A 25,196-nucleotide genomic window follows, 5' to 3' on the forward strand; every position below is an offset into this window, starting at 1 on the left:
TCCATTTACAAATGTCAGAAACTTTTATGTTTTCTAACTTTGTTATTAATTTATAAATTTTTTGTGATCAGATAAATTTGTTTATATTATTTCCATCTTGGCAATTAATAGGCTTTCTTTTTTAGCTTAATGTATAGTCAGTTTTTGTGGGAGTTCCACAGATATTAAAAAGAGTAATATCTTTGTTTTGTTTGCAGGGATAGAGTCTTATATATATGTAAATTAATTTTACTCGGGAATGATCTACTTTTACCTAATTTTATTTAAACTACGATAAACTGAAAAATTGTTAACAAAATATTTTACCAATAATACATTTTCACTTTTTTCAAATCTTATCTCCTGCTTTTGCCTTATGAAGGTTGATGTTATATTTTGACTTTTTCATATTCTAATGACTGTATTTTCCTTGTAAATGCCATCTTTTAGCATTATAAGGGAGTCTTACATGTCTTGCTTAAGGAACTTTTAGCCTGAATTCAACCTACCCATTTTACAGATTATGCTCCTTTTTTTTTTTTTTTTTTTAATATGTGGTAGGTACCTGGAATACTCTGTCATTTTTCAACTGTTCACTACACTTTGTTTTAAAAGTCTCAAGTTAAATATTAATATTGTTTGTTATTCAATTTGGAGGGTTTTTTTTTTTCCTTTTGTATTTTATTTATTTCTGCAGCAAATGAATTTCCTGGATGAGACGTTTTTCCAGCAGGTTCATACAGGGAAGGGACCATTACCTGGGATTATCTTTGTGCCCAGGATTTGGGGTGTAAGTTGGTTTAGCCTTTACTTCTAAAATAATGAAGACTATCATCAGCTATACAGTACTTTCCATGGCAACTTGTCTGTGCCCAGGCTTCCACAGAAAGATAGAACATTAAACCAGGAACTTCACTTGTATTTTCAAAAATGAATATTCCTAATGCATCTTGAAGTTGTTACTTTTTAAAATAATTTGAGGTAACTTGAGAATCTCTAAATGATCCCAAAGATTTTCATAGTCCTTCTCATGAAGAGAGTTTTATTATTGGAAAGAGTCCTCTACATGTGTGTGTGTTTGTGTGTGTATATCTCCTTTGTCATTATAGGTTACCTATAAATGTTGATATAACTGCAACCTCATAGTACCATCATTAATGTAGCCCATTGCTATTATACCTCCAGAATTTTCTCATAAAACAGTGCTTTTACTAAAGAAGTCACTTACTTTAGAGAACAAATTTTTTATTATTTATTTTTCCCTTAAGAATCCAAAATGTCACTTTCTGTATATATCATATATTTCAAATGACACTTTCTGTGTATTTCATATTTAGAAAACAAATGTTATAAATGAGACTAGTTTAAAATCTATACTTTGATCCAACTTCATAATAAAACTCCCATATTGGGAGTAATTGGCTCATTACTCACTTTTTTCAAATCTTCAAAGGTGTTTTCTATGCGTTTCCTAATGGCATTTAATTACAAAATTATAAATTTCAGTTCATCATTCTATTGTTATTACTCTGGAATAAATACTTCAGCAGGAAGAACACATGTATCCCCAGCTGAATTGGGTTTTCCGTTTTTTCCCTATTTAGATCCTTCAAAAGAGAATTTTGTCATTTACTTCAGTAAAACTTTACACATTATAATATTGAGTACCTTGTGTCTTTAAACAGTACTGAAAATTGCACAGCTGCATGGCCTTGGATGCCAGTTTTGTTAATGTCTTATCAAGTATGATGCCATAAAATGCAATTAGTTAAAACTCAAGGCAAAAATATAAACTTAAGAATAGGTATATTCATAATAAAAGCAGATATAAAATTATATTCTAAATTGTTTTAATCATTTCAAAAAATAACCTACTTCTAATCAAATTCAAGTAGATTTTCAGGGTTTAAAATTGATACGTATGGCTGATGACAAGCTTATGCTAGACATAGATATGGTGTCACCTCTGCTATTTCTTGTTGCTTATGCTTGTATCAGCAGTGGTATAGTCAATCTAGATTATTTTGCATATTTTACAGAAGGATTTTTTTTAAATAAAGTCATTTGCTTATTTTAAGATGACTATTTTCATTTAAAATAGTAAAAAATGATAAATCAATCGTATGTCTAGCTAACTGTGCACATACAGTGTGATAAGATACAACAGACTTAAGGAATAGCCAACTGAGGGCTCACTGTCCATCACCCCAAGTTAGAAAGGCCTGACACTTTTTTTTTTTTTTTTTTTTTTTTTTTTTTTTTGAGACGGAGTCTCGGAGTCCCGCTCTGGCGCCCAGGCTGGAGTGCAGTGGCCGGATCTCAGCTCACTGCAAGCTCCGCCTCCCGGGTTTACGCCATTCTCCTGCCTCAGCCTCCCGAGTAGCTGGGACTATAGGCGCCCGCCACCTCGCCCGGCTAATTTTTTGTATTTTTTAGTAGAGACGGGGTTTCACCAGGTTAGCCAGGATGGTCTCGATCTCCTGACCTTGTGATCCGCCCGTCTCAGCCTCCCAAAGTGCTGGGATTACAGGCTTGAGCCACCGCGCCCGGCCAGGCCTGACACTTTTGCAGGGAATCTCATTTAGAATATATATGAGTTGTAACGACCTAGCACTCAGACCTACAAAGGAGACCCGTGTAAACCCATATAAATCAGCAAAGCTTAGAATCTTTCTTGTTATTTTATGTTAGAAGTTGGCAAACGTTTTCCTGTAAAGTTCCCATTAGTAAATACTGCAGGCTTTGCAAACCATAAATCTGTCACAATTACTCAATCCTAACATAGTAACATGAAAGCAGCCTTGAACAATAGATACATACAGTCATGCCCTGCATAACGATGTTTTGGTCAGCAGAACATACATGTATTGGTGGTCCCATAAGATTAACATGGAGCTGAAAAATTCCTATTGTGGAGTGATTGACCCTGCCTAGGCTAATGTGTGTACTTGTGTTTGAGAACAAAAAAAAAAAAAAAAAAGTTTAAAATGTAAAAAAAAAAAAATCCGGAAAATTGTAAAATAGAGAAAAGGCTTATAGTTTAAGGATATAAATAAAAAATATTTTTGTACAACTGCTCAATGTGTTTGTGTTTTAAGTTGTGTTATTACAAGAGTCAAAAAGTTTAAAAAATTCAAGTTTATTAAGTAAAAAATTACAGTAAGCTGAGGTTATTATTGAAAAAAAAAATGTGGCCAGGCATGGTGGCTCACACCTGTAATTCCAGCACTTTGGGATGCTGAGGTGGGCAGATCACCTGAGGTCAGGAGTTCAACACCAGCCTTGTCAACACAGCAAAATCCCATCTCTACTAAAAATACAAAAAATTATGTATGATGGCGTGCACCTGTTGTCCCAGCTACCTGGAGGCTGACACAGGAGAATTGCTTGAACCCAGAAGACGAAGGTTACAGTGAGCCAAGATCGCGTCACGGCCCTCCAGCCTGGGCAAGAGAGCAAGACTCCATCTCAAAAAAATATATAATTAATAAATTTAGTGTAGTCTAAGTGTTTCTAAAATCTACAATAATGTACAAGTAATGTCTGAGGCCTTCACATATACTCACCACTCATTGATTAACCCAGAGCAACCTCCATTCATGGTAAGTGCACTATATGGGTGTTCCTTCTTTTATCTTTTATATTGTATTTTCACAGTACACTGTCTATGATCAGATATGTTTAGATACACAAATATTTACCATTGTGTTACAATTGCTTACAGTATTCAATACAGTAATGTGCTGTACAGGTTTGTAGCCCAGCAGCAATAGCCTACACCACATAGCCTGGGTGTAGTGGGCAACACCATCTAGATTTGTGTAAGTACCTTCTGATGTTAGCACAACGACAAAATCACCTAAAGATGCATTTCTCAAAACATATCCCCATTGTTAAGTGGCACATAACTGAAATAGGCAAGGCTGTGTTTCAATAATACTTTATTTATACAAACATTGGTGAGCCAGGTTTGACCCACAGACCATAGTTTGTGACCTCTGTTTGAGATTTGTTTCAAAACACACTAATGACATCTCTATCATGTCTAACCTGTGCCCTATTTCCACCCCACTGAATTATATTGAGGTTAGTACCTAATACTTTAGAGATCACTATTCTAAATGATTCTTGAAAATAAACATCACTCTATCCTGCTTTAGTATGCAATATATGAGTCTTTCAATGTTCTAGTTTTTGACGGATGTACAGGGATTATAAAACAGTCTTGGACATGTTTCTGTCAATGAGATAGGTAACATAGTTATTTCCAATAAAATGCTTTAAACATTTTTCAGTCACTTGAGAATTGTCCTCTTTCAATGTAAATATACATAGAACTAATTTTTCAAAAAAAGGCTTTACTGAGGACCTGGATTTTGAAAAGAATTAATTATTTTGTTGTTGATACTATCATATTCTACAAAACTTCAAGAAGACAGGAACTTATGAAGCAAGTAATATCTTTGTTCATTAGAGAAAAATTAGCAGACAAATATGCAGTGAATAAATTAATTTAGCTCTGCTTAACTGACAGACACATCAGAAAATTAGTGTGATAGCCATATCTGATGCATTTGGTGTTCTAGAAAAAGCCTACTTTCTACTCAACCATCAAATCATACTGTTTAACTTCAAAAGCTGTTTTCATTGCAACATCAAAGGCATTTTAAGGCATTTTGAGCTCTTCTCATTAAAGCCTGCACATCTGAGATGTTTTTGTTCCATCCCGGCATTTTAAAGTCACTTCCTTTCCTGTGGTTTGGAAGTGAAGGGTGCAAATCCACTTTCTCTTCACTCATACTGTCCCCTCTTCACACTGTAGTTTTCGGTCTGAGTACAAGACACCTTTGTGAACTCAGAGTACCATAGGTAAAATTACTGGAGCCTTTCACTCCATCCTGTCTTCCATCTTCCCACCTCTTTGGTAAAGCAACATTTATTTTTAAATGCAGCATTTATTTTCAGCTTTCCTTTGCTGTCTAGAACCTATAACAATTTAAAATCAGAGCCACGGCATTTTGCTACATTTTAATCTAAATCAACACCTTGTTAATAAAATCATGAAAAGTAGTAATATTTTCTTAAAGAGCAACCCCTTTATCTAAAGACATATCAACACTTTACAGACAGCATCACAGAAACCCCATGTTACTAAGAAATAAGAGATTCTGATGATCTACATTTCACTAAGACAAAGCCAATATAAATTGGTTTTGATTATATGGCATATCTTCTTGCTTAGAAACCCAAATTTTGGAGAATCCATATGCATTTTTAAAACACGTATTTAAAGCAACACATCTATTTTGAATCCTGATTTGAACCAAGAAAACTCGAACTTGTGAAGTATGAAACATTTAGCATATGCTTAGCTATTTGAAATCCTCTATATAAAAAAGATTTTTAATAATCACAACATAATTTCAAAGATAGAATTCGGATAACTTAGGGCTTAAAGTGTATGGTTGTCTGACAGCGAGTTTCACAAAGCAGATGGCATGGATCAGCATGGAAGTATCTGATGGAGGTACACTCAAGGGAAAAGAAAGAAAGCTACTCCATAATCAATCACAGTGAGCAGCAGAGGACTACAATGCTGAGTTTTATGTTTTTCTATACATACAGTTTGATTTTGGTCTTTCATTTCCCATCTGGAGGTGTTTAGGAGAAAGGAGAAAATAAAATTGAAAAAAAAAAAAAAAAAAAAAAAAAAAAACCATAAAAAATAGGCTTCTACAATTGTTCATAATGGAAGAGAGAAAGAAGACAATATATTCAATTGACCCTTTAGCAGGAAGTCAACTCCTTTCTTACAAAATTGCAGTGATTCTAAAGGAAATGATAACAAGAAACATTTAAGTGTTTAGAGCCCTTTGATAGTGAATATTTCATTTAACCATTGCAGTAAAATATCATTGTTAACAAGTAGATATGGAAACAACTGAAGTGTCTGTTGATGGATAAATGAATAAATAAAACGTGTTAAACAATGAAATATTATTCAGCCTTAAAAAGAAAGAAATCCTGCCCTTTTCAATAACATGAATGAACTCCAAAGATACTATGCCAAGTGAAATGAGCCAGTCACAAAAGGAAAAATACTGCATGATCTCACTTTAGTGGAATCTAAAATAGTCAGAATTACAGAAGCAAAGAGTAGAATGGTGGTTGCCAGAGGTTGGAATGGACGTTTGGTTGAAATGGATGTTTTATTGTTTTGAATCTATTATTGTCTTAATAAGGGATTTAAGTGAAAAGGAAAACTGGTGTTTAAAGGGTATAAACATTCAGTTATCAAAGGAATAAGTTCTGGAGAGCTAATGTATAGCATGGTGACTACAGTTAATAATATTTTACTTTTTACTTGAAAGTTGCTGAGAATAGATCTTGTGTGTCCTCATCTCTTCTCCCATATACATACACAGAGTAACTAGTACGTTAATAGTTACATTGATTAATTTGATTGTGGTAATCATTACACAATGTACACATACATCAAATCATCACATTTTACACCTTAAATATGTACAATTTTTGTCAATTATACCATAATAAAGATGACAGCACTTGGAAAAAATTTAAAGAAATTATACTTTAAAAAATCACAAATATACATTAGTATGGGTTCCATTAGAAATGGTGATTAGTAGCCCCATTTTGTAGGATAAAATCAGTTCAGTAAGGACTGGTTTTTTTCAAAATCACAAGAGCCCATGTTGTTGCCATTGAATTCTATCATCGTCTTTTTCTCTTTTTCAGGAAATAGGAAAATCAAAGGCTACAGTAACTAGCCACCAGGATAGGGTTCCTCAATGATCAGAGGACCCAAGGACCAGACGTGTCACCTCTGTTGCAGTAGGAGGCCACAGAATGTGCAACCTGAGTGTTAAGTGGACAGCTTTTAGTGAGGAAGTACACAGGGTGCAGAAAAGATCACAAATAGGAGCAAAAAGACAGAGACCAAGGTCCAGAATATTGAGAACTTACTAGAATCTAAGCTCCATGAGGGAGGGATATTGTCTGCTTTATTTCCTGGGGAATCACCCAGGCCTGTTGCAGATCCTGGTACAAATGTTAAATGCCTGAATATTAAGTGTAGAGGAAAGGAGCTAAGTAGACAGAGAAGTAGCAGCACCATTCAGCATATAACCACAGCACGCACTACTCAGCACTGCGGAAACCACATGCTTGTAAATGTTTTCTAGTTTTGTCTTTCTCATAGTCCTGTGTTCTGTGTTCCTTCTGTCAACCCAGGCAGCTAAAGATTAATTCCATCCTCGTGTTTCTGGATTAAAATGTTAAAGCGGAATTGAAAAAAGTAAGGAAAAAGTAGAGTTTGGGTTTCAAAATAGATTTTGGAAACCCATGGCAGAGTTAATACTTTGACCAAATAAATAAATAAATAAATAAATAAATTGGGTTTCAAAAGCCTAGGACCTAGGACATCAAACCTCTGGAAAAGAACATAATTAATCAGAGTACGAACGTGTGAACTGTGCTGGGACTGAGAGCAGGCGGATGGAGGGAGTGGAGGAAAACAAGAAGATCAGAAGCCTCAGTAGCACTAGGCAAGGTCCCTGTGACCACTGTCAGCACTGAGCTGACTTCCAGGGTGGAAGTGGTGGTGGTGAAGATAATCCCTGATAAATCTGGGGAATAAGAGATTAGAGAGAATGTTTCCAGCAATTGCCAAGTAAATCTAGAATAAATGAACCAATTCACAAGTTCCCCTGTGATTAGTCTGGTGCGGAAATCATAGACTAGAAATGGCTGCTGGGTGTGTCTTGGCAGAAAGCCTTTTACAAAGGGGACTTTTACAGAGGGGACTCTGACAGATGTCATTTTGAGACATCTCAAAGGAGATTTTCAAAAACTAGCTGGATTTTAAAACTGTAAGAGATGCTCGGAGCGTAAGAGCTGTTCCATTTCAGAGAATGGCAGAAAATTATACTAAGTGAATAAGTATAAGTTGCTTGAAAATGTGTTACTTGACTGCTGCCTACAGATTTGTGACTTACTGTAAAGAAATAGGATTATCTTTATGAAAGCACATAAAAAATAAATGGCTATGGTCTCCTTCATTCCTATGGCAGTCGGGTAGTCAAAGTACCATATCTTTGTTAGGAAAAGAGAATAGACCCTGGTTTTGTTATTTTGGTGTAACATTTTCAAGTGGAGATACAATGCATATAAACATCAGCTAATGACTTTATTGATTCAAAAAGCATGTAGATATCTTTGAATTAAAAAAAAACTTTCACAATTTTGAAATTCTAAACAGATTCATACATACAAGACATGCTGGGGTTTTTTTGTTTTATTTTGTTTGTTTGTTTGTTTGTTTTTCTGAGACGGAGTCTCACTCCATTGCCCAGACTGTAGTGCAGTGGCAGTGGCGCCATCTCGGCTCACTGCAACCTCCACCTCCCGGGTTCAAGCAATTCTCCTGCCTCAGCCTCCCAGGTAGCTGGGATTACGGGCATGTACCACCATGCCCGGCTAATTTTTGTATTTTTAGTAGAGACAGGGTTTCACCATGTTGGTCAGGCTGGTTTGGAACTCCAGACCTCAGTTGATCCGCCCACCTTGGCCTCCCAAAGTGCTGGTATTATAGGCGTGAGCCAGCAACCCTGGCCTGAGATATGCTTTTATTATAGCATTACAACTTTTTGGTGTTACAAAATCTATACATTTAGACACATTAAATGAAGCATTTATATTGTTCACATTTAAGGAGTATTATATTTTGAAGTGATCTTACAGTTTTTAATATATTGACCTTTTGTTCTTTTGAATCTATTATTGTTTTAACAAGGGATTTAAGTGAAAAGTTTGATGTTCTACAACTAAATTATTTTCTCATACAGAGCCTTTGTAAGTCGCACATCACTTCCCAGAGAGAGATTTAAAAGGCAAAAATTATCCCCAAAGTTTATTGCAAGGATTAACCCAGAGTCTTTTATAATTATGAAATACATGAATGAAACATGGTGTCCTCTGCGCTCAAAGAACGCTGAGACAGTAAATCCAGAAACAGGGAAGTGCAAAGGCATGTTCACTTTCATTAATAAAAGTATCTTCATTTAAATTTTAGGTTGCTTAGTTAGGCTTCTTATTCAGTATATTTGCACCAGAAATAGTTGACAAATCTACCAATGTGAAAAAGCAATAAAAAGTAACTTAAGTAGCAAATGCCAAGACCCTTTAAAAAACTACTAAGTATGTATGTGTGTGTATTTAATCATCTTTTGCATACACACATATATTTAATTTTGAAAATAAATTATCTCTTAGGGGTTTTAATTTAAGGCAAAGCAAAACAAAAATATAGTTATTCAAAGGGAAATCGTGGCAATAAATAATATTGATGATTTTGCAATACAAATAGGAAGTGAATAGAAACTGACTTTTAAAGAAAGGGGAAAAAAATAGTCTCTACCCCAGATTGCTCTATCCAAATTGCAGGGGCAAGGGCAAGCCTGTGCTCATGCACACACACACAAGCACATCATAGTAAACCCTATAGAGGTGGGTATTTGTCATGATGTTGACTTCAACAATAAATTAAGATTTTCCATCTCTCCAAACTTGTGACCTAAATAATACTTGTTTTACCCCCTCTTTTTTGAATTATCTAATCATCAAATATCAGGAGGGTTCCAATAGTATTTAAAGACATAAACACAGAATTTCAGGAAACAAGGAGTGCATTGTACTCCACTCTCATTGTGCAAGTGAAGACAATAAGGTCCAATATCAGGAATGACTTAATCCAACAATATGGATTTTAAGAGTTATACAAACCATCTGACTCTTTCAAATTTCTCTTTTAGCTGATTGTCTTGGAGCCTAATAATTGGGGAAACATAGTAAGAAAGAAGAAATGTCTAGAAAGGTGAAAAGCTATAATTTTGCCGATATATCTGGAATCAATGAAAATGTATGTTCCCTATCAAACAGGGTTACCATGAGTAGAAGCTACATGGGAAAATATTTGGAATATGAGGAATTCCAAAGATAGAGTTTTACCTTCTTTTTGCATGTCAAATAGGGAAAAGTTCTTAGTTAAAACACAAAAAGAAGGCACCTAATCAATGTTGGTTGAACTGAATTGCCCTTGGCAGGCATAAAGTAATGAGCTTCATTATTCATAGTACTGGAGCAGAGAGAGCCAAGAGATGTTCTAGTCCAGGGTTGCTCAATGCCAGCATTATTGCCATTTGAGGATGGATAACTCTTTGTTGTCGGGGAATGTACTGGGCATTGTAGGACTTTTGGCAGTATCCTTGGCCTGCACCTACTAAATGCTAGTAGCACCCCACTTTCTCAGTTGTAAAATCATCTCTGGTTGAGAATCACTGATCTGGTTCCCTTCCCTCATTTCACTGATGAGATTCAGGTTTCACAAATGCACAGAGTAGAGGTGATTAACCACAACGTCACAGCCAGAATACACACTTCAAAACTGTTTCTGCAAAACCAAGCTGCCCTAGCTTTCCTTTGGTTCTATTGTACATAAAAACGAATCAAGTCATCAGATCTTGCCTGAATGTGGTTTTTGACATGGGAAATTTAAACTAGCTTGACTCTACCATGCCCTGCAGTGGGTCAGTCTTCAACCACAAGTAATTCATGGAGACCTAAGCTTAAGAGAGAGAAAAACAACTCTATTTTTCTGAACTTAACCCAGTGTAATAAACATCATATAATTATGCTTTCCTTTTGCAGATAAAATACGCTAAACCTCCCAACCTTCTTTTCATTTATTTTTATTTTTTTCGGACAGAGTCTCACTCTGTTGCCCAGGTTAGAGTACAATGGCGTGATCTTGGCTCATGGCAACCTCTGTCTGCTGGATTCAAGTGATTCTCCTGCCTCAGCCTCCTGAGTAGCTGGATTACAGGCACCTGCCACCACGCCAAGCTAATTTTTTGTATTTTTAGTGGAGATGGGGTTTCACCATGTTGGCCAGGCTGGTCTCGAACTCCTGACCTCAGGTAATCCACCCGCCTCAGCCTCCCAAAGTGTTGGGATTACAGACCTGAGCCACTGCACCAGCCCTCCCAACCTGAAATAAAAATAATTAGACAAGTCAGCTCCTGATAAGCTGTTTATTTACTACCAAAGGTAGTTTTTTATTTTCAAGAGAAAGTAAAGTTTAAAAAAATTAAAGATCTTATGGTTCATAAGGAAAATTGATATTTGGATGCCTGAGCTACAATAGATTAAATTCCACTTAGAATGTCCTTATGTGAAAATAGAACATTATTTTTAAAAACTCTAAAACCTACCAGTAATCCCATCCCCAAAGAAACACCCAACTTTCAACTTACAAACTTAGTATAGGTTTCCCTTTCCATGAAGTCTTTGAAATAGACAAAAATACATTTCTTTTTTTAAAAAAATTCTTGGGGTTTTCTTTCTATAATTTTAAATGATTTGCATCACTAGCTTGATTCTATTCTCCACAGGCTGAACTTCACAAGCTGTCTTTTGTTTTATTTTAGTGGAATTCAAAACACAGCTTGATTACCAGCTTTAGCTCTTTGCTTCTCCTATGCCTTCTTTTGGTTGCTCTTCTCTTTAGGATTTATTGTTTTTCCTGCCTAAATTGCTTATTTTAAGATATTTTATCTTGGGTCACAGAGAGGAAGAGAAAGTTCCCAATTATCTTCATATAACTCATCTTCAAACTTATATATCTTGTCATATTTTAGGTTTGTCCTCATTCAAAATATGTCTATAACACACATTTTAAAATACATGCCAATAGCTCCAAGATTGAGAGATTGTAAAATGTTTTTAAACACATTAAACTTAGTGTCATGCGCGTCCGTGTGAAGAGACCACCAAATAGGCTTTGTGTGAGCAATAAAGCTTTTTAATCACCTGGGTGCAGGTGGGCTGAGTCCGAAAAGAGAGTCAGCCCACCTGCACCTAGGTGATTAAAAAGCTTTATTGCTCACTCAAAGCCTGCTTGGTGGTCTCTTCACACGGACGTGCATGACATTTTGGTGCCGTGACTCGGATCAGGAGACCTCCCTTGGGAGATCAATCCCCTGTCCTCCTGCTCTTTGTTCCATGAGAAAGATCCACCTACAACCTTGGGTTCTCAGACCCACCAGCCCAAAGAACATCTCACCAATTTTAAATCGGGTAAGCGGCCCCTTTTTACTCTCTCTCTATCCCTCAACCTCTTTCTCCTGTCAATCTTGACACCACACTTCAATCTTTCCCTTCTCTTAATTTTAGTTCCTTTCCTTTTCTGGTAGAGAGGAAGGAGACGCATTTTATCCGTGGACCCAAAACTCCAGCACCAATCACGGACTCAGGAAGGCAGCCTTCCCTTGGTGTTTAATCATTGTGGGGATGCTTCTCTGATTATTCACCCACATTTCAGAGGTGTCTGACCACGCAGGGACGCCTGCCTTGGTCCTTCACCCTTAGTATCAAGTCCCACTTTTCTGGGGGTGGGGAAGAACCCCGACCCCTTCTCTCCTTGTCTCTACCCCTTCTCTGCTTTTCTGGGGAGCAAGAACCTCCCGACCCCTTATTTCTGCACCCTGACTTCTTATCTCTGTGTCCCAACCCCTTATTTCCACAACCTGACCTCTTATCTCTGTGCCCCAACCCTTTATTTCTGTGCCCCAACCTCTTATCTCTGTGCCCCAACTTCTTATCTCCATGCCCCTATCCCTTTCCTGCTTTTCTAGAGGGTAAGAACCCCCGAACCCCTTCTCTCCGCGTCTCTACTCTCTCTTTCCTTTGGGCTTGCCTCCTTCACTATGGGCAACCTTCCACCCTCCATTCCTCCTTCTTCTCCCTTAGCCTGTGTTCTCAAGAACTTAAAACCTCTTCAACTCACACCTGACCTAAAACCTAAATGCTTTATTTTCTTCTACAATGCCGCTTGACCCCAATACAAACTCGACAGTAGTTCCAAATAGCCAGAAAACGGCACTTTTGATTTTTCCATCCTACAAGATCTAAATAATTCTTGTCGTAAAATGGGCAAACAGTCTGAGGTGCCTGACATCCAGGCATCCTTTTACACATCAGTCCCTCCCTAGTCTCTGTTCCCAAAGCGACTCATCCCAAATCTTCCTTCTTTCCCTCCCGCCTGTCCCCTCAGTCCCAATCCCAAGAGTCGCTGAGTCTTTCTAATCTTCCTTTTCTACAGACCCATCTGACCTCTCCCTCCTCACCAGGCCAAGCTAGGTCCCAATTTTTCCTCAGCCTCCACTCCCCCACCCTATAATCCTTTTGTTATCTCCCCTCCTCACACTCAGTCTGGCTTACAGTTTCGTTCCTCGACTAGCCCTCCCCCACCTGCCCAGCAATTTCCTCTTAAAAGAGTGGCTAGAGCTAAAGGCATAGTCAAGATTAATGCTCCTCTTTCTTTATCTGACCTCTCCCAAATCAGTTAGCGTTTAGGCTCTTTTTCATCAAATATGAAAAACCCAGCCCAGTTCATGGCCCATTTAGCAGCAACCCTGAGACACTTTACAGCCCTAGACCCTAAAAGGTCAAAAGGCCATCTTATTCTCAATACACATTTTATTACACAATCTGCTCCTGACATTAAATAAAGCTCCAAAAATTAAATTCCAGCCCTCAAACCCCACAACAGGACTTAATGAACCTCGCCTTCAAGGTGTACAATAATAGAGTAGAGGCAGCCAAGTAGCAACTTATTTCTGAGTTGCAATTCCTTGCCTCCACTGTGAGACAAACCCCAGCCACATCTCCAGCACGCAACTCCAAACGCCTGAACCGCAGCTGCCAGAGGTTCCTTCAGAACCTCCTCCCCAGGGGCTTGCTACAAGTGCCGGAAATCTGGCCACTGGGCCAAGGAATGCCCACAGCCTGGGATTCCTCCTAAGCCATGTCCCATCTGTGCGGGACCCCACTGGAAATAAGATTGTCCAACTCGCCCACTCGCAGAGTCCCTGGAATTCTGGCCCAAGTCTCTCTGACTGACTCCTTCCCAGACCTTCTTGGCTTAGCAGCTAAAGACTGATGCTGCCCCACCGCCTCGGAAGCCTCCTGGACCATCACAGATGCTTTGGGTAACTCTTACAGTGGAGGGTAAGTCCGTCCCCTTCTTAATCAATACGGAGGCTACCCACTCCACATTACCTTCTTTTCAAGGGTCTGTTTCCCTTGCCTCCATAACTGTTGTGGGAAGAGCTTCTAAACCTCTTAAAACTCCCTAACTCTGGTGCCAACTTGGACATTCTTTTATGCACTCCTTTTTAGTTATCCCCACCTGCCCAGCTCTCTTATTAGGCCAAGACATTTTAACTAAATTATCTGCTTCCCTGACTATTCCTGGACTACAGCCACATCTCATTGCTGCCCTTCTCCCCAACCGAAAGCCTCCTTTGCATCTTCCTCTCATATCCCCCCACCTTAACTCACAAGTATAGGATACCTCTACTCCCTCCTTGGCGACTGATCATGCACCCCTTACCATCTCATTAAAACCTAATCACCCTTACCCCACTCAACACCAATATCCCATCCCACAGCACGCTTTAAAAGGATTAAAGCCTGTTATCACTCGCCTGCTACAGCATGGCCTTTTAAAGCCTGTAAACTCCCCTTACAATTCCTCCACTTTACCTGTCCTAAAACCAGACAAGGCTTACAGGTTAGTTCAAGATCTGCACCTTATCGACCATATTGTTTTGCCTACCCACCCTGTGGTGCCAAAGCCATATACTCTCCTGTCCTCAATACCTCCCTCCACAATCCATTATTCTGTTCTAGATCTCAAACATACTTTCTTTACTATTCCTTTGCACTCTTCATCCCAGCCTCTCTTCGCTTTCACTTGGACTGACCCTGACCAGTGAAACCTTTATATCCTTCAGGAAAGGTAGAACGGACTAATGGTCTTTTAAAGACACACCGCACCAAGCTCAGTCCCCAACTTAAAAAGGACTACAGAATACTTTTACCACTTTCCCTTCTCAGAATTCGGTCTGTCCTCAGAATGCTACAGGGTACATTTGAGCTCCTGTGTGGACACTCCTTACGCTGAACCCCCTTAGGCTCTCTCTAATTAGATGTCCTAGGTCCTCCCAATTCTTAGTCCTTTAATACCTGTTTTTTCTCCTTCTCTTATACAGACCTTGTGTCTTCCGTTTAGTTTTTCAATTCATACAAAACCACCTCCAGGCCATCGCCAATCATTCTATATGAGAAATGCTCTTTCTAACAACCCCACAATATCGCCTCTTACCACAAACTCTTCCTTCAGCTTAATCTCTCCCACTCTAGGTTCCCACGCCACCCCAATCCCACTTGAAGCAGCCCTGAGAAACATCGCCCATTATCTCTCCATACCACCCCCCCAAAATTTTCACCACCCCAACACTTCGATACAATTTTGTGTTATTTTCTTATTAATATAAGAAGGCAGGAATGTCAAGTCTCTGAGCCCAAGCCAAGCCATCGCATCCCCTGTGACTTGCACGTATACACCTAGATGGCCTGAAGTAACTGAAGAATCACAAAAGAAGGGAAAATGCCCTGCCCCGCCTTAACTGATGACATTCCACCGCAAAAGAAGTGAAAATGGCTGATCCTTGCCTTAAGTGATGACATTACCTTGTGAAAGTCCTTTCTCTGGCTCATCCTGGCTCAAAAGCTCCCCACTGAGCACCTTGCGATCCCCACTCCTGCCCGACAGAGAATAAATCCCCTTTGACTGTAATTTTCCTTTATCTACCCAAATCCTGTAAAACGGCCCCACCATTATCTCCCTTTGCTGACTCTCTTTTCGGACTCAGCCCGCCTGCACCCAGGTGAAAAAGCTTTATTGCTCACACAAAGGCTGTGTGGTGGTCTCTTCACATGGACACGCATGACACTTAGTATTCATATTCAAAGAATGTCCCCAATTTTCGTGATGTTCTCCTCTGTGCATTCTACCTTGATCTCACGTCTCATGAGCCAAAACAAATGTACAGCACAGAAAAGAAAATCACAAGCCAATATCTTTTATTGCATTTCCTAAGCATACTTATTAACAGCCATCACACAAAACATTTTAAGGCAGTTGCAGAATTGAAACTGTGTAGAGAGGGAGGGAGGGGATTACTGTAAGCAGTGTATCTGGAGAGGGGCACTAGTTTCATCAAAAATATCTTATGTATTATAAGACAATTTGGTACATAAACTGGCAAATAAAAATGTCTTTAAGATTCTCACCCACCTGCCAAAGGTATGTGATTGTTACCCTCTAGGGTTCTATACACAGGCTAATCTTGTTTCAAAATTTGAGGAGAAGGTTTGAGATAGAGACTCTTGTGAAACAAAACATATGAATGCACATTTTTTTCTTACAAACAAACAATTTTCTTTAAGAGATGGAGGTCTTGTTTTGTTGCTCAGGCTGAAGTGAAATGGCACAATTATAGATCACTGTCACCTCGAATTCTTGGGCTCGAGCCATCCTCCCGCCTCAGCCTCCTGAGTAGCTGAGACTACAAATGCATGCCACCACACCTGGCTGATTTTTAAATTTTTTGTAGAGATGTTGTCTCCCTATGTTTCCCAGGCTGGTCTCAGACTTCTGGGCTCAAACAATCCTTCTACCTCAGCCTCCCAAAGAGCTGGAATTACAAGCATGAGCCACTGCACTCAGCCAACAAACAAAATTTTTTAACTTTCTAATCTCAGAATAACATTTATTTTGGATATTATTTACAATTATTTTTACATAGATGTCCTCTCTCTCTTTGGAAATGTTGTTTAATACTTTCAGATAAAACCTATAAAGAATTTAAAAATTCTATTTAACAAAGACCTGTTTTTAAACTAGAGTGTACTTTGTATGAGAGGTTCTAAATATGGCAGTGGCTAATCTCCCTTGAATAAAAAACATAGGAACATCATGTGTTAACAAAACATAGAACATATTTGCATAAAACTTTCAAAAGGTCATTGTTTTCCCAGTACATTGGGATATGATCAGACACTACATATCCACCAACTATTTGTTAAGCAAATAATGCTTCAGACCATTATAATAGAAGTGACAAATAGGTCTTCTTTGGGTGTTTGCTGTTTTAAAAGCAAATAAAAATCTCTTTAAGATTTTTACTCCTACATAAGGCAACTGAAGAGGGGCATGGAAAAGAAACTCCCGTTAACTGACAACTGCAACAGAATAATCTAAAGCATAGGTTACAATTTTCCAAACCTGATGTATACATAAAATTAAGAGAAAAGAAATGTCAAAAAAAGGGGGACGCAGAGGTGCTGGAAATTCTATGTATGAAGAAGTGAGCCTATCTAACTATATTTTGGAGGAAAAGGCAAATATTGTCTCAAAAGATAATTTTAAAAAAGATATATACTAAGAAACTAGTTTATTGTGCTGACAATAATTTGTCTATCATGTATAGAACATAACTTGTTTATGCTAAATTGTCTATTATCTCTTTCACATAAAGGAAGAAAGCAAGGCAAAATAGAGAAAACTCAAAAGGATTTCACTCCTTAAATAAATAACAACAACAAAAAATGGCAAAACTTAGAGAAGCCAAATCTGTGTTCATAAATCGTCCCAAAGCAATGTAACACTGCAAGAAATTGCAGCTTTCCTCTCGTTAAAACAATCTAGCAAGCCACTTAGTCATTTCTACACCTAAAAAGGTTCATTTAAACATTTACCCCAAAATATTTCTTAATAAAATGTTAGCAATGACAAAATATAATTTTACGACAAAAGAATATGGACCATCTTGATTGAGAAACCAATGCTGAAAAAGTGGTAGTTTGTGGCAAAGCCAGAGTTTTTCAGAGAAAGTAAAAGGCAGTATTGTCAGTTTCGCCTTTGACAAAGGTATTTGCCCTGTAATATTAACATGTGGGTGACATAAGGAAGGGAAGTTGAAGGTCACAGTTGAAATACAACTTGATGAATCATTAGATAGAAACCTGAAAGTCACTGACATAATCATCAAAGTTGAATGTCAAGCATAGTCATTTTGGTAGGGAGGAAAGGCAAGTCAGACGTCTAAAAAAACTCAGAAGAAAAGCGGAATGAAATACTACAACAAAGAAAATTCTCTATAATTACCCTTTTATGTTCTCTGTGAGGTACCATGGAGGAAATTCTCTAAATGGTCATCTTCATGGAAAATATGTTCTCTCTCCCATTTAAACAGAGTAGAAGAAAATAAATTTTAAGAGGCATACATGCTGGAAAGTGTTATTTGTCACAAATGGAAAAAAAAAGAAAATATTTGGGGAAAATCAGATGAAACAATATTCTCCCTTTAATTCTATCCAAAACCTTTTTTCATACAATTCCTTAGATCTTTAAGAAAGTAACAATATACCTAATTATATGAGTTGCATTATTAATTTATAAAGAAAGAGAGAGGATTTTTACATAGCACTTTATATAAATGAGGTGAATTATTGCCTTTTTATATTAAACTGCAAATCTTCAATGAAAACCTCTTATCTAATTACACATGTTAAATGATCAGAAAACAATCAATATATTTTGCAAACTCATAAATAGTCAGAATAAACTAAATACCATTCAGCTCTTTAGTATCTTCATTCTCATCCGCAAATTGCTTTTCTGAGCCTGAATGTCTTCTGCATGCCCGTTAGTCCAATGAATTTTGCTAATTATTTTCCAACACTACCTTTAGTTATCAATAAAAAATATGCTTTAAACACACCACCATAGTTTTTAAATCCATAGATTTATGGCAAAGTGTGAGGACATTTTGTAATAACTGAAAAGTACCACAAATTGGCACAATAATAAATTAATTGGATAATGAATGAAGATTAATCATTAATTAATAATGAATGAAGACTATTTCAGCAAAGCATAATCTTCATTTTGAAAGTTTTTTTTTTAACCATCTAATATGCAATATGCTTCCTGGCCTATGCCACTTTGATGTAAAAGTTGTTGGCTAGTAAGTTTCAATTACTTGATTATGTATTTGGTTTCAAACTTGGCTGTTAGAACTCAGCAGCTGTTTCCAGGCAAATTTTCAGCTCACAATCAGGTCAAAAGGCTGCCCAGCTGCACCTTTTTGAACTACAGTAAATACATTTCTGTCTAGTCTCATTATCATCTTTAATGTCTGACATTTTGTAACAGAGTTGAGAAATCATATTTTATGGCAGTGAAGCTGCTAGGAAAAATTTATTGACTTAACAGTCCCATCCAACATCTCCTGTCATGTGGAACTGTCCCCAGTACAAGGCAGATTAGTGAATGTGAGCTACTTGCATTTGGCCCAACTGTCTGGCTAAAGAATTTTCCATTACATGGGTGGATGAGATCAGCTGAGTTTGGAACCATTCAATTTATTCTGTGGCAACAGTGTAAGAGAAGACAATAGTGACTAGAACTGAATTTGAGTACACTTTCTTCTGTTGAGGTTCTGATGAAGTAGCAATGCTGAAATTATATATTTTATTATTCAATTTATTTTTGAAGTAGATATAAGCATCTACCCTTGAGAGCTGTTTTGGTATCTGCCTCCATTTTAGATTCTGGACACAATGAGATGATAGTTAAAGCTCAACATAAAAAGGCCAGTTGATAATGCATGCCATTTCCCAGGTGTTCAGTGGCCCCAAGGTTCTATCTTATCTTTCCCTTTCATGCCAGGTCAATAAGGCCAGGGGACCTTTGGAATTCACTTTTAAGTGGTATGCTAGGCTTCTTTCAATTCTGACAATGCACTGTCTGCTATTACTTCTCATGTTCCACATTCAAATTGGGATACAAACCAGGACAAATTGGTTGAAAGAAAATATAAATAAGATTAGGTCTGTGGTAAGTTAAGATTTGCAAAATAGGTCAAATTTTCAGCCAAGTATTTAGAAATAAATAGATTTATGTTGTGATGTAAAAAGAGCTTTAAACTTACTTTATAGTCAGAAAAGCAATGAAAAGAAGTGGCAATTATTTTAATGACAAGAATTTTCTGCACTTGAAAATGGGATTTATCATTTCAGTAGATTAACTCTACTGAAGATTAACTCATACAGGTAGATTAACTCGATATTCTACAAAGAATCTTGCTTGAAGTAAAATGCATGAACTTATACTCACACAGAAGAATAAAGTTATTATTTTCCAGCATTGGATCATATTTTGAACAATGTAGGTTACATGGATAATATGTGAAATTTAACTGTTAGTGGTTTGATTTTCATATAAGTGCTAAATTATTTTTATAAACATTTTATAATTATCCCATACTGTCTAAAACTTCATATTAAAAGCCACTGAAATATTAGTGTCATGAAAGCAATAGATATTTCATAAGTGCTTTTGTTAATGATTAAAAAATGTTTTCCCCACAGGAGTTTCCATTTCTGTTATGTGTGGAATTAGTGAAGGCAACTTTATATATCAACAAGATTTTCTGTTTAATTTAATTTGAGGTCTATATTTCATTCCACAAAATTAAAATATTGCCTCTAATTATCATTTTTTATCATATCAATGCCTTCTAAAAAATTCAGACTTACCAAAATCATAGCCTTCTCACAAAGTGTATATAAATCAATGGAAAATATTTTCATCTGAATTTTGTAAATAAAACTAGAATTAATCATAAAAGTATTTGTAATGAACTTTTCCAAGGTTACATAGGGATTTCAGATCCAGTTAGGGTTAATCATAGATTTTAAGTAATGCAAATTTTAGAGTTTAAAGGATCCTTAAGAGGTACCTAATCTGAACACCTCATTTTATGCATTAAGAAACTGAAGCCAGCCGGGCGCGGTGGCTCATGCCTGTAATCCCAGCACTTTGGGAGGCTGAGGTGGGCAGATTGCCTCAAGTCAGGAGTTTGAGACCAACCTGGCCAGCATGCTGAAACCTTGTCTCTACTAAAAGTACAAAAATTAGCTGGGAGTGGTGGCAGGCACCTGTAATCCCAGCTACTTGGGATGCTGAGGCAGGAGAATCGCTTGAACCCAGAAGGCGGAAGTTGCAGTAAGCCGAGATGGCACCATTGCACTCCAGCCTGGGCAACAGAGCGAGACTCCATCTGAAAGAGAGAGAGAGAGAGAAGGAGAGAAGGAGAGAAGGAGAGAAGGGGAGAAAGAGAGAAGGAGAGAAAGAGAGAAAGAAAGAAAAGAGAAAGAAAGAAGAAAGAAAGAATGAAAGAAAGAAAGAAAGAAAGAAAGAAAGAAAGAAAGAAAGAAAGAAAGAAGAAAGAAAGAAAGAAAGAAAGAAGGAAAGAAAGAAAAGGAAAGAAAGAAACTGGGGCCTAAATAGATGAAACCACTTGCCCAGGGTCACAGAGCTAACACATCAGATAAGCGATTCTTTATGTTTTATAAATATAAATTTAAATATAGTTTATATTTTCAAGAATATTGTAAGTTATCATTTTCAAACTAAAAGTTTAAAAGAGCATAACACCTTATATTCCTCTATAAATCTATTTTATTATGGATTATAAAATATGATGATCTTACATGTCCTGACTGTATTCAGAAAGTTTTTTGAACATCTTACATTGCTTATTAATTTCATATTTCAATCTCTCAATAAAATATATAGCCCATACTATTTTCTGCATTTTAATATGACAAATAAAGATTTAAAATCTCTGCTATTCATTATGAAGTTTTATATTGCATAAATGTATATTTTCATATTTTTCACAAATATAAAGCACCATTGACAATTCTCCATTATACTTCCTTCAACATATATAATATATAAGGGGAATCTAGTATAGACTTTTCAAACATAAACAAAATGAACAACAAATCCTAAGTATGACTTGAGCCCTGATTCTGTTACTATTACTGCCCAATCTGGGAGACTGCATCATCTTTCTTAATATGAATCTAAACAGAACTTTTGTCAACTTTAATATATCAAATCTAAAATATTCCATCTCTTCAAAAAGAAGCAAGATTTCATTTTATTTTTTGAGACAGGGTCTTGCTCTGTCACCCAGGCTGGAGTGCGCTGACAGGAACACTTGCTCACTGAAGCCTCGACCTCTTGGGCTCCAACAATTCTCCCACTTCAGCCTGCCAAGCAGCTAGGACCACAGGCACATGCCACCATACTCAGCTTTTTTTTTTTTTTTTTTTTTTTTTTTTTTTTTTAATTTGTTGTAGAGATGGGATTTTACCATGTTGCCCAGGCTTGTCTCAAACTCCTGGGGTCAAGCAATACTCCTGTCTTGGCTTCCCAAAGTGCTGGGATTACAGATATGAGCCACTGTACCCAGCTGGAAGCAGGATTTTAGAAATAAGAATGCCACACCTATATGACCCATCCAATCAGTGATTTCATGATGTCTTTATAGAGAGTAACATCTTGGTCCCCAAAACAATACCAGCACTAAATAGACAAGTTTTAGAAAAAAAAATACATTAAAATGCTTCAAAATATTATTCTTGAATTATTTAGGAACTTCTACTTATTATGCAAGCATTTTCATTACCAAATATACTCCAATCAAATGAACATGTTCTTACGCATACGATATTCATAGAGACATCTTTATTTTATATAGTCATTTATCAAAATAGCAAACATTTTCTCTTGTGTATGCTCACCTGTTCAGAAAAGAGGTCACTGTTATCTTCCAAGTATTTACTGAAAGGGTTGGGTTCATAGACTTCCTCCTCTTGTTTCAGTAATATTCTGGATTTTACAGGTACTGGGCGAATTACTCCAGGCTTAGTCTTCATGAATATCAAATAAATATTTAAAAAACAAGAAAAAAAACTATNAATGATTTCACAAATGCATAAAACAGCCTGAAGTCAAATGATTTTACTTAATATAAGTTTAGTTAAAACTTAACAGCAATCAGTTCATAAAGATCTACTCTTGTAACATTCAAAATGCAAACATGTTCTACCCTTGCTGGTGCATTTGGTCAACAAATATTTCATTTGCTAAATATTTATTGAGAGTCTTCTCTGTGTCAGGCAGCATTCTGGGCATGATAGTATAGATGACTTTGGTATATCCACCAAGCCCATGACAACTTTCTGTTTCTGGAAACTGCTCAAACTCCATGCCCCAAAATCTACAAAGCTGGGCCCCCAGATGCCATGTTCATATTATAAACTGGGCTGGCTTTCTGACCTAAAAGAGTGGAGAATGGGTGGCAAAGAGATTGTCTCTCCCAATAACATGGAACAGGGATTTAAACTGCTCTGCAGTAACTGTGGGAGACTGAAATTAAAGTATGTCATGTAGAAGCTACAGGAAACCCTTAACACGACCTAAAAGGCAGATATGCTGAGATCAAGAAGGATAGAGCAAAGTGCATGGAGGGGCAGCCCAGAAAGGAGAGACACCAGAGGGCTTTCCAGTATTTACTCCCCAAACATTCCAGGGGTCTACATGAATTTCCTGTCCTGAGGTTCTTTCCTTTTCTTCTACAGTAGATTCCCTCCACACACACCTTTTCATTTAACTCAACTTTACTTCTGTAACTTGCAATCAAAAGAATTTTAGCTAATACATCAGTCACTCGAGATTCTTAAGCTTGTACCCAGTGTCGATTTGACAAAGAGAGACGGGGGAGAGCTCTAGTTTGGGGTAATTTCAAAACGATGTTTCACAAACACCAAAATCTTGTTACCCCGTAAAATGTCACAGAAAGATTGATGTTTGCAAAAACATCCCAAACAATAATTTAATAAAATGCTGTGATGCTCTTTCTGTTTAAGCACTTTGCTGCAATCATTCTTCTCAACCCCATTTCCTTTTGGAAAATGGTAAATTAGCTCTTTTCAGTCAATTCTGATGTTCACAAGTTAAGCCTTAAGGGACTACATCTATCTCTCTGCTCTATAAAGCACCTGATATATTTTGAGTCTTGAATAAACATAGCTCTGAAATACTTTATTCAACAGATATTTGGTCTTTCATGTATTATGACAACTGGGGAAATACAGATTGAAACAAGTCTCTATCTTCCCCAGACTGAGAAATATCTCCCACTTAAGAAACTCTGATTTTTCTCAAGGGGAAGAATGAACAAGTAACATATAATTGTGCATGAAGTGATGCCATAGATTATACACATGAGAACAATATTCTTCCATTAAGCGCTGCAAGAAAAAAAAAAAAAGGTCCAGGCAGTTCCCTATTTGTATAGCCACCTATAATTACAGAGATGCCTGATACCTGGGCCATGATGCAAAGTTGTCCACACCTCTGTCTCTTTTTTTATTTGACTTCCTGCTTCATTTCTTCTTTCTTCTTCTCCTATTCCTGCACTTTCTCCTTCTCTTCTACTCCCTTGTGAGGCAGAAAATAAATGCAACTCCAGGACTCAGGGGCTACAAGGCTCTAAAACCAATATGGTACTTTAGGGGTTAAGCTTGATGTCACTATGCAGAAAGATGAAACCAGGGAGAAGAAATCTAACCAAGAGCACTTCGGATGGCAGGATAATCTCTGCCAGAGAAACATGACTGCCTGGGTCCCTTTATTGCAAGCAGGCAGATGTTTGGGGTTATCCTGGCCTAGAGCCTTCCACTCAGATCATCTGTCTTGGGATCAGTCCTTTCCAGGGTGACATCAGAAGACAGACTCTTCTGCTTAGTTGGATATCAGATACATTCAGTATCAGAGTCTGTTACTGATGCTTCATATTTTCTTCTCTACCAGTTTTTATGCTCTTTAGTTCTTATGAGTTTCCTGGATTTGATGGTTGTCTCTGACAATTAGACAATGATTTTTCCTACATTTCCTCCACTCTATCAGATTTTCCACATGTTCTTTTCTTGGACCCTGTGTTCCCAGGTTTGGACTATGTGAAGACTCTGAGTCTTCCTCATTCTGTTTACTTACTTGGTCTTCATATGGTTTCCCTGATTTTTACATTGTATATATTCCCTTTTTCTTTAGTCGTGTTCTTTGCTGCTACAGCCTTAATTTGTTGTTACCCAGTAGTCAATACTTCATAGATATGGAAGCCAACTCTAGGCAAAAGATGACTACACATAGTTTGCCTTTGACATTGTTCATACTTCTCATCCTATAATCTTTAATCATACCTTTCAAACCCAGCCGTCTCTCAGTGTTGGTCCAGTTAAAAATCTAACCTTAGGCCGGGCGCGGTGGCTCAAGCCTGTAATCCCAGCACTTTGGGAGGCCAAGACGGGCGGATCATGAGGTCAGATCGAGACCATCCTGGCTAACACGGTGAAACCCCGTCTCTACT

At 37.3% G+C, this 25,196-nt stretch overlaps 1 protein-coding gene across 10 annotated transcripts in view; it reads right to left on the reverse strand.

Annotated features, from left to right (window-relative positions):
- Nucleotides 1-25,196, reverse strand: part of MLIP (muscular LMNA interacting protein) — a 268,127-nt gene that overhangs the window by 46,784 nt on the left and 196,147 nt on the right. For 9 of the 10 annotated variants that reach the window (XM_017872818.1, XM_017872849.1, XM_017872833.1 and 6 more), the window contains one exon: nt 22,567-22,695. In XM_017872818.1, coding sequence (XP_017728307.1) covers nt 22,567-22,695 — 129 coding nt within the window. Of the gene's footprint in view, nt 1-3,903; nt 6,859-22,566; nt 22,696-25,196 lie in introns of those variants that run through there. The other variant, XM_017872825.1, reaches the window with a different exon arrangement.

This window comes from Rhinopithecus bieti, unplaced genomic scaffold (assembly GCF_001698545.2).
Source record: "Rhinopithecus bieti isolate Rb0 unplaced genomic scaffold, ASM169854v2 scaffold_1304, whole genome shotgun sequence".
Classification (NCBI taxonomy): Eukaryota; Metazoa; Chordata; class Mammalia; order Primates; family Cercopithecidae; genus Rhinopithecus; species Rhinopithecus bieti.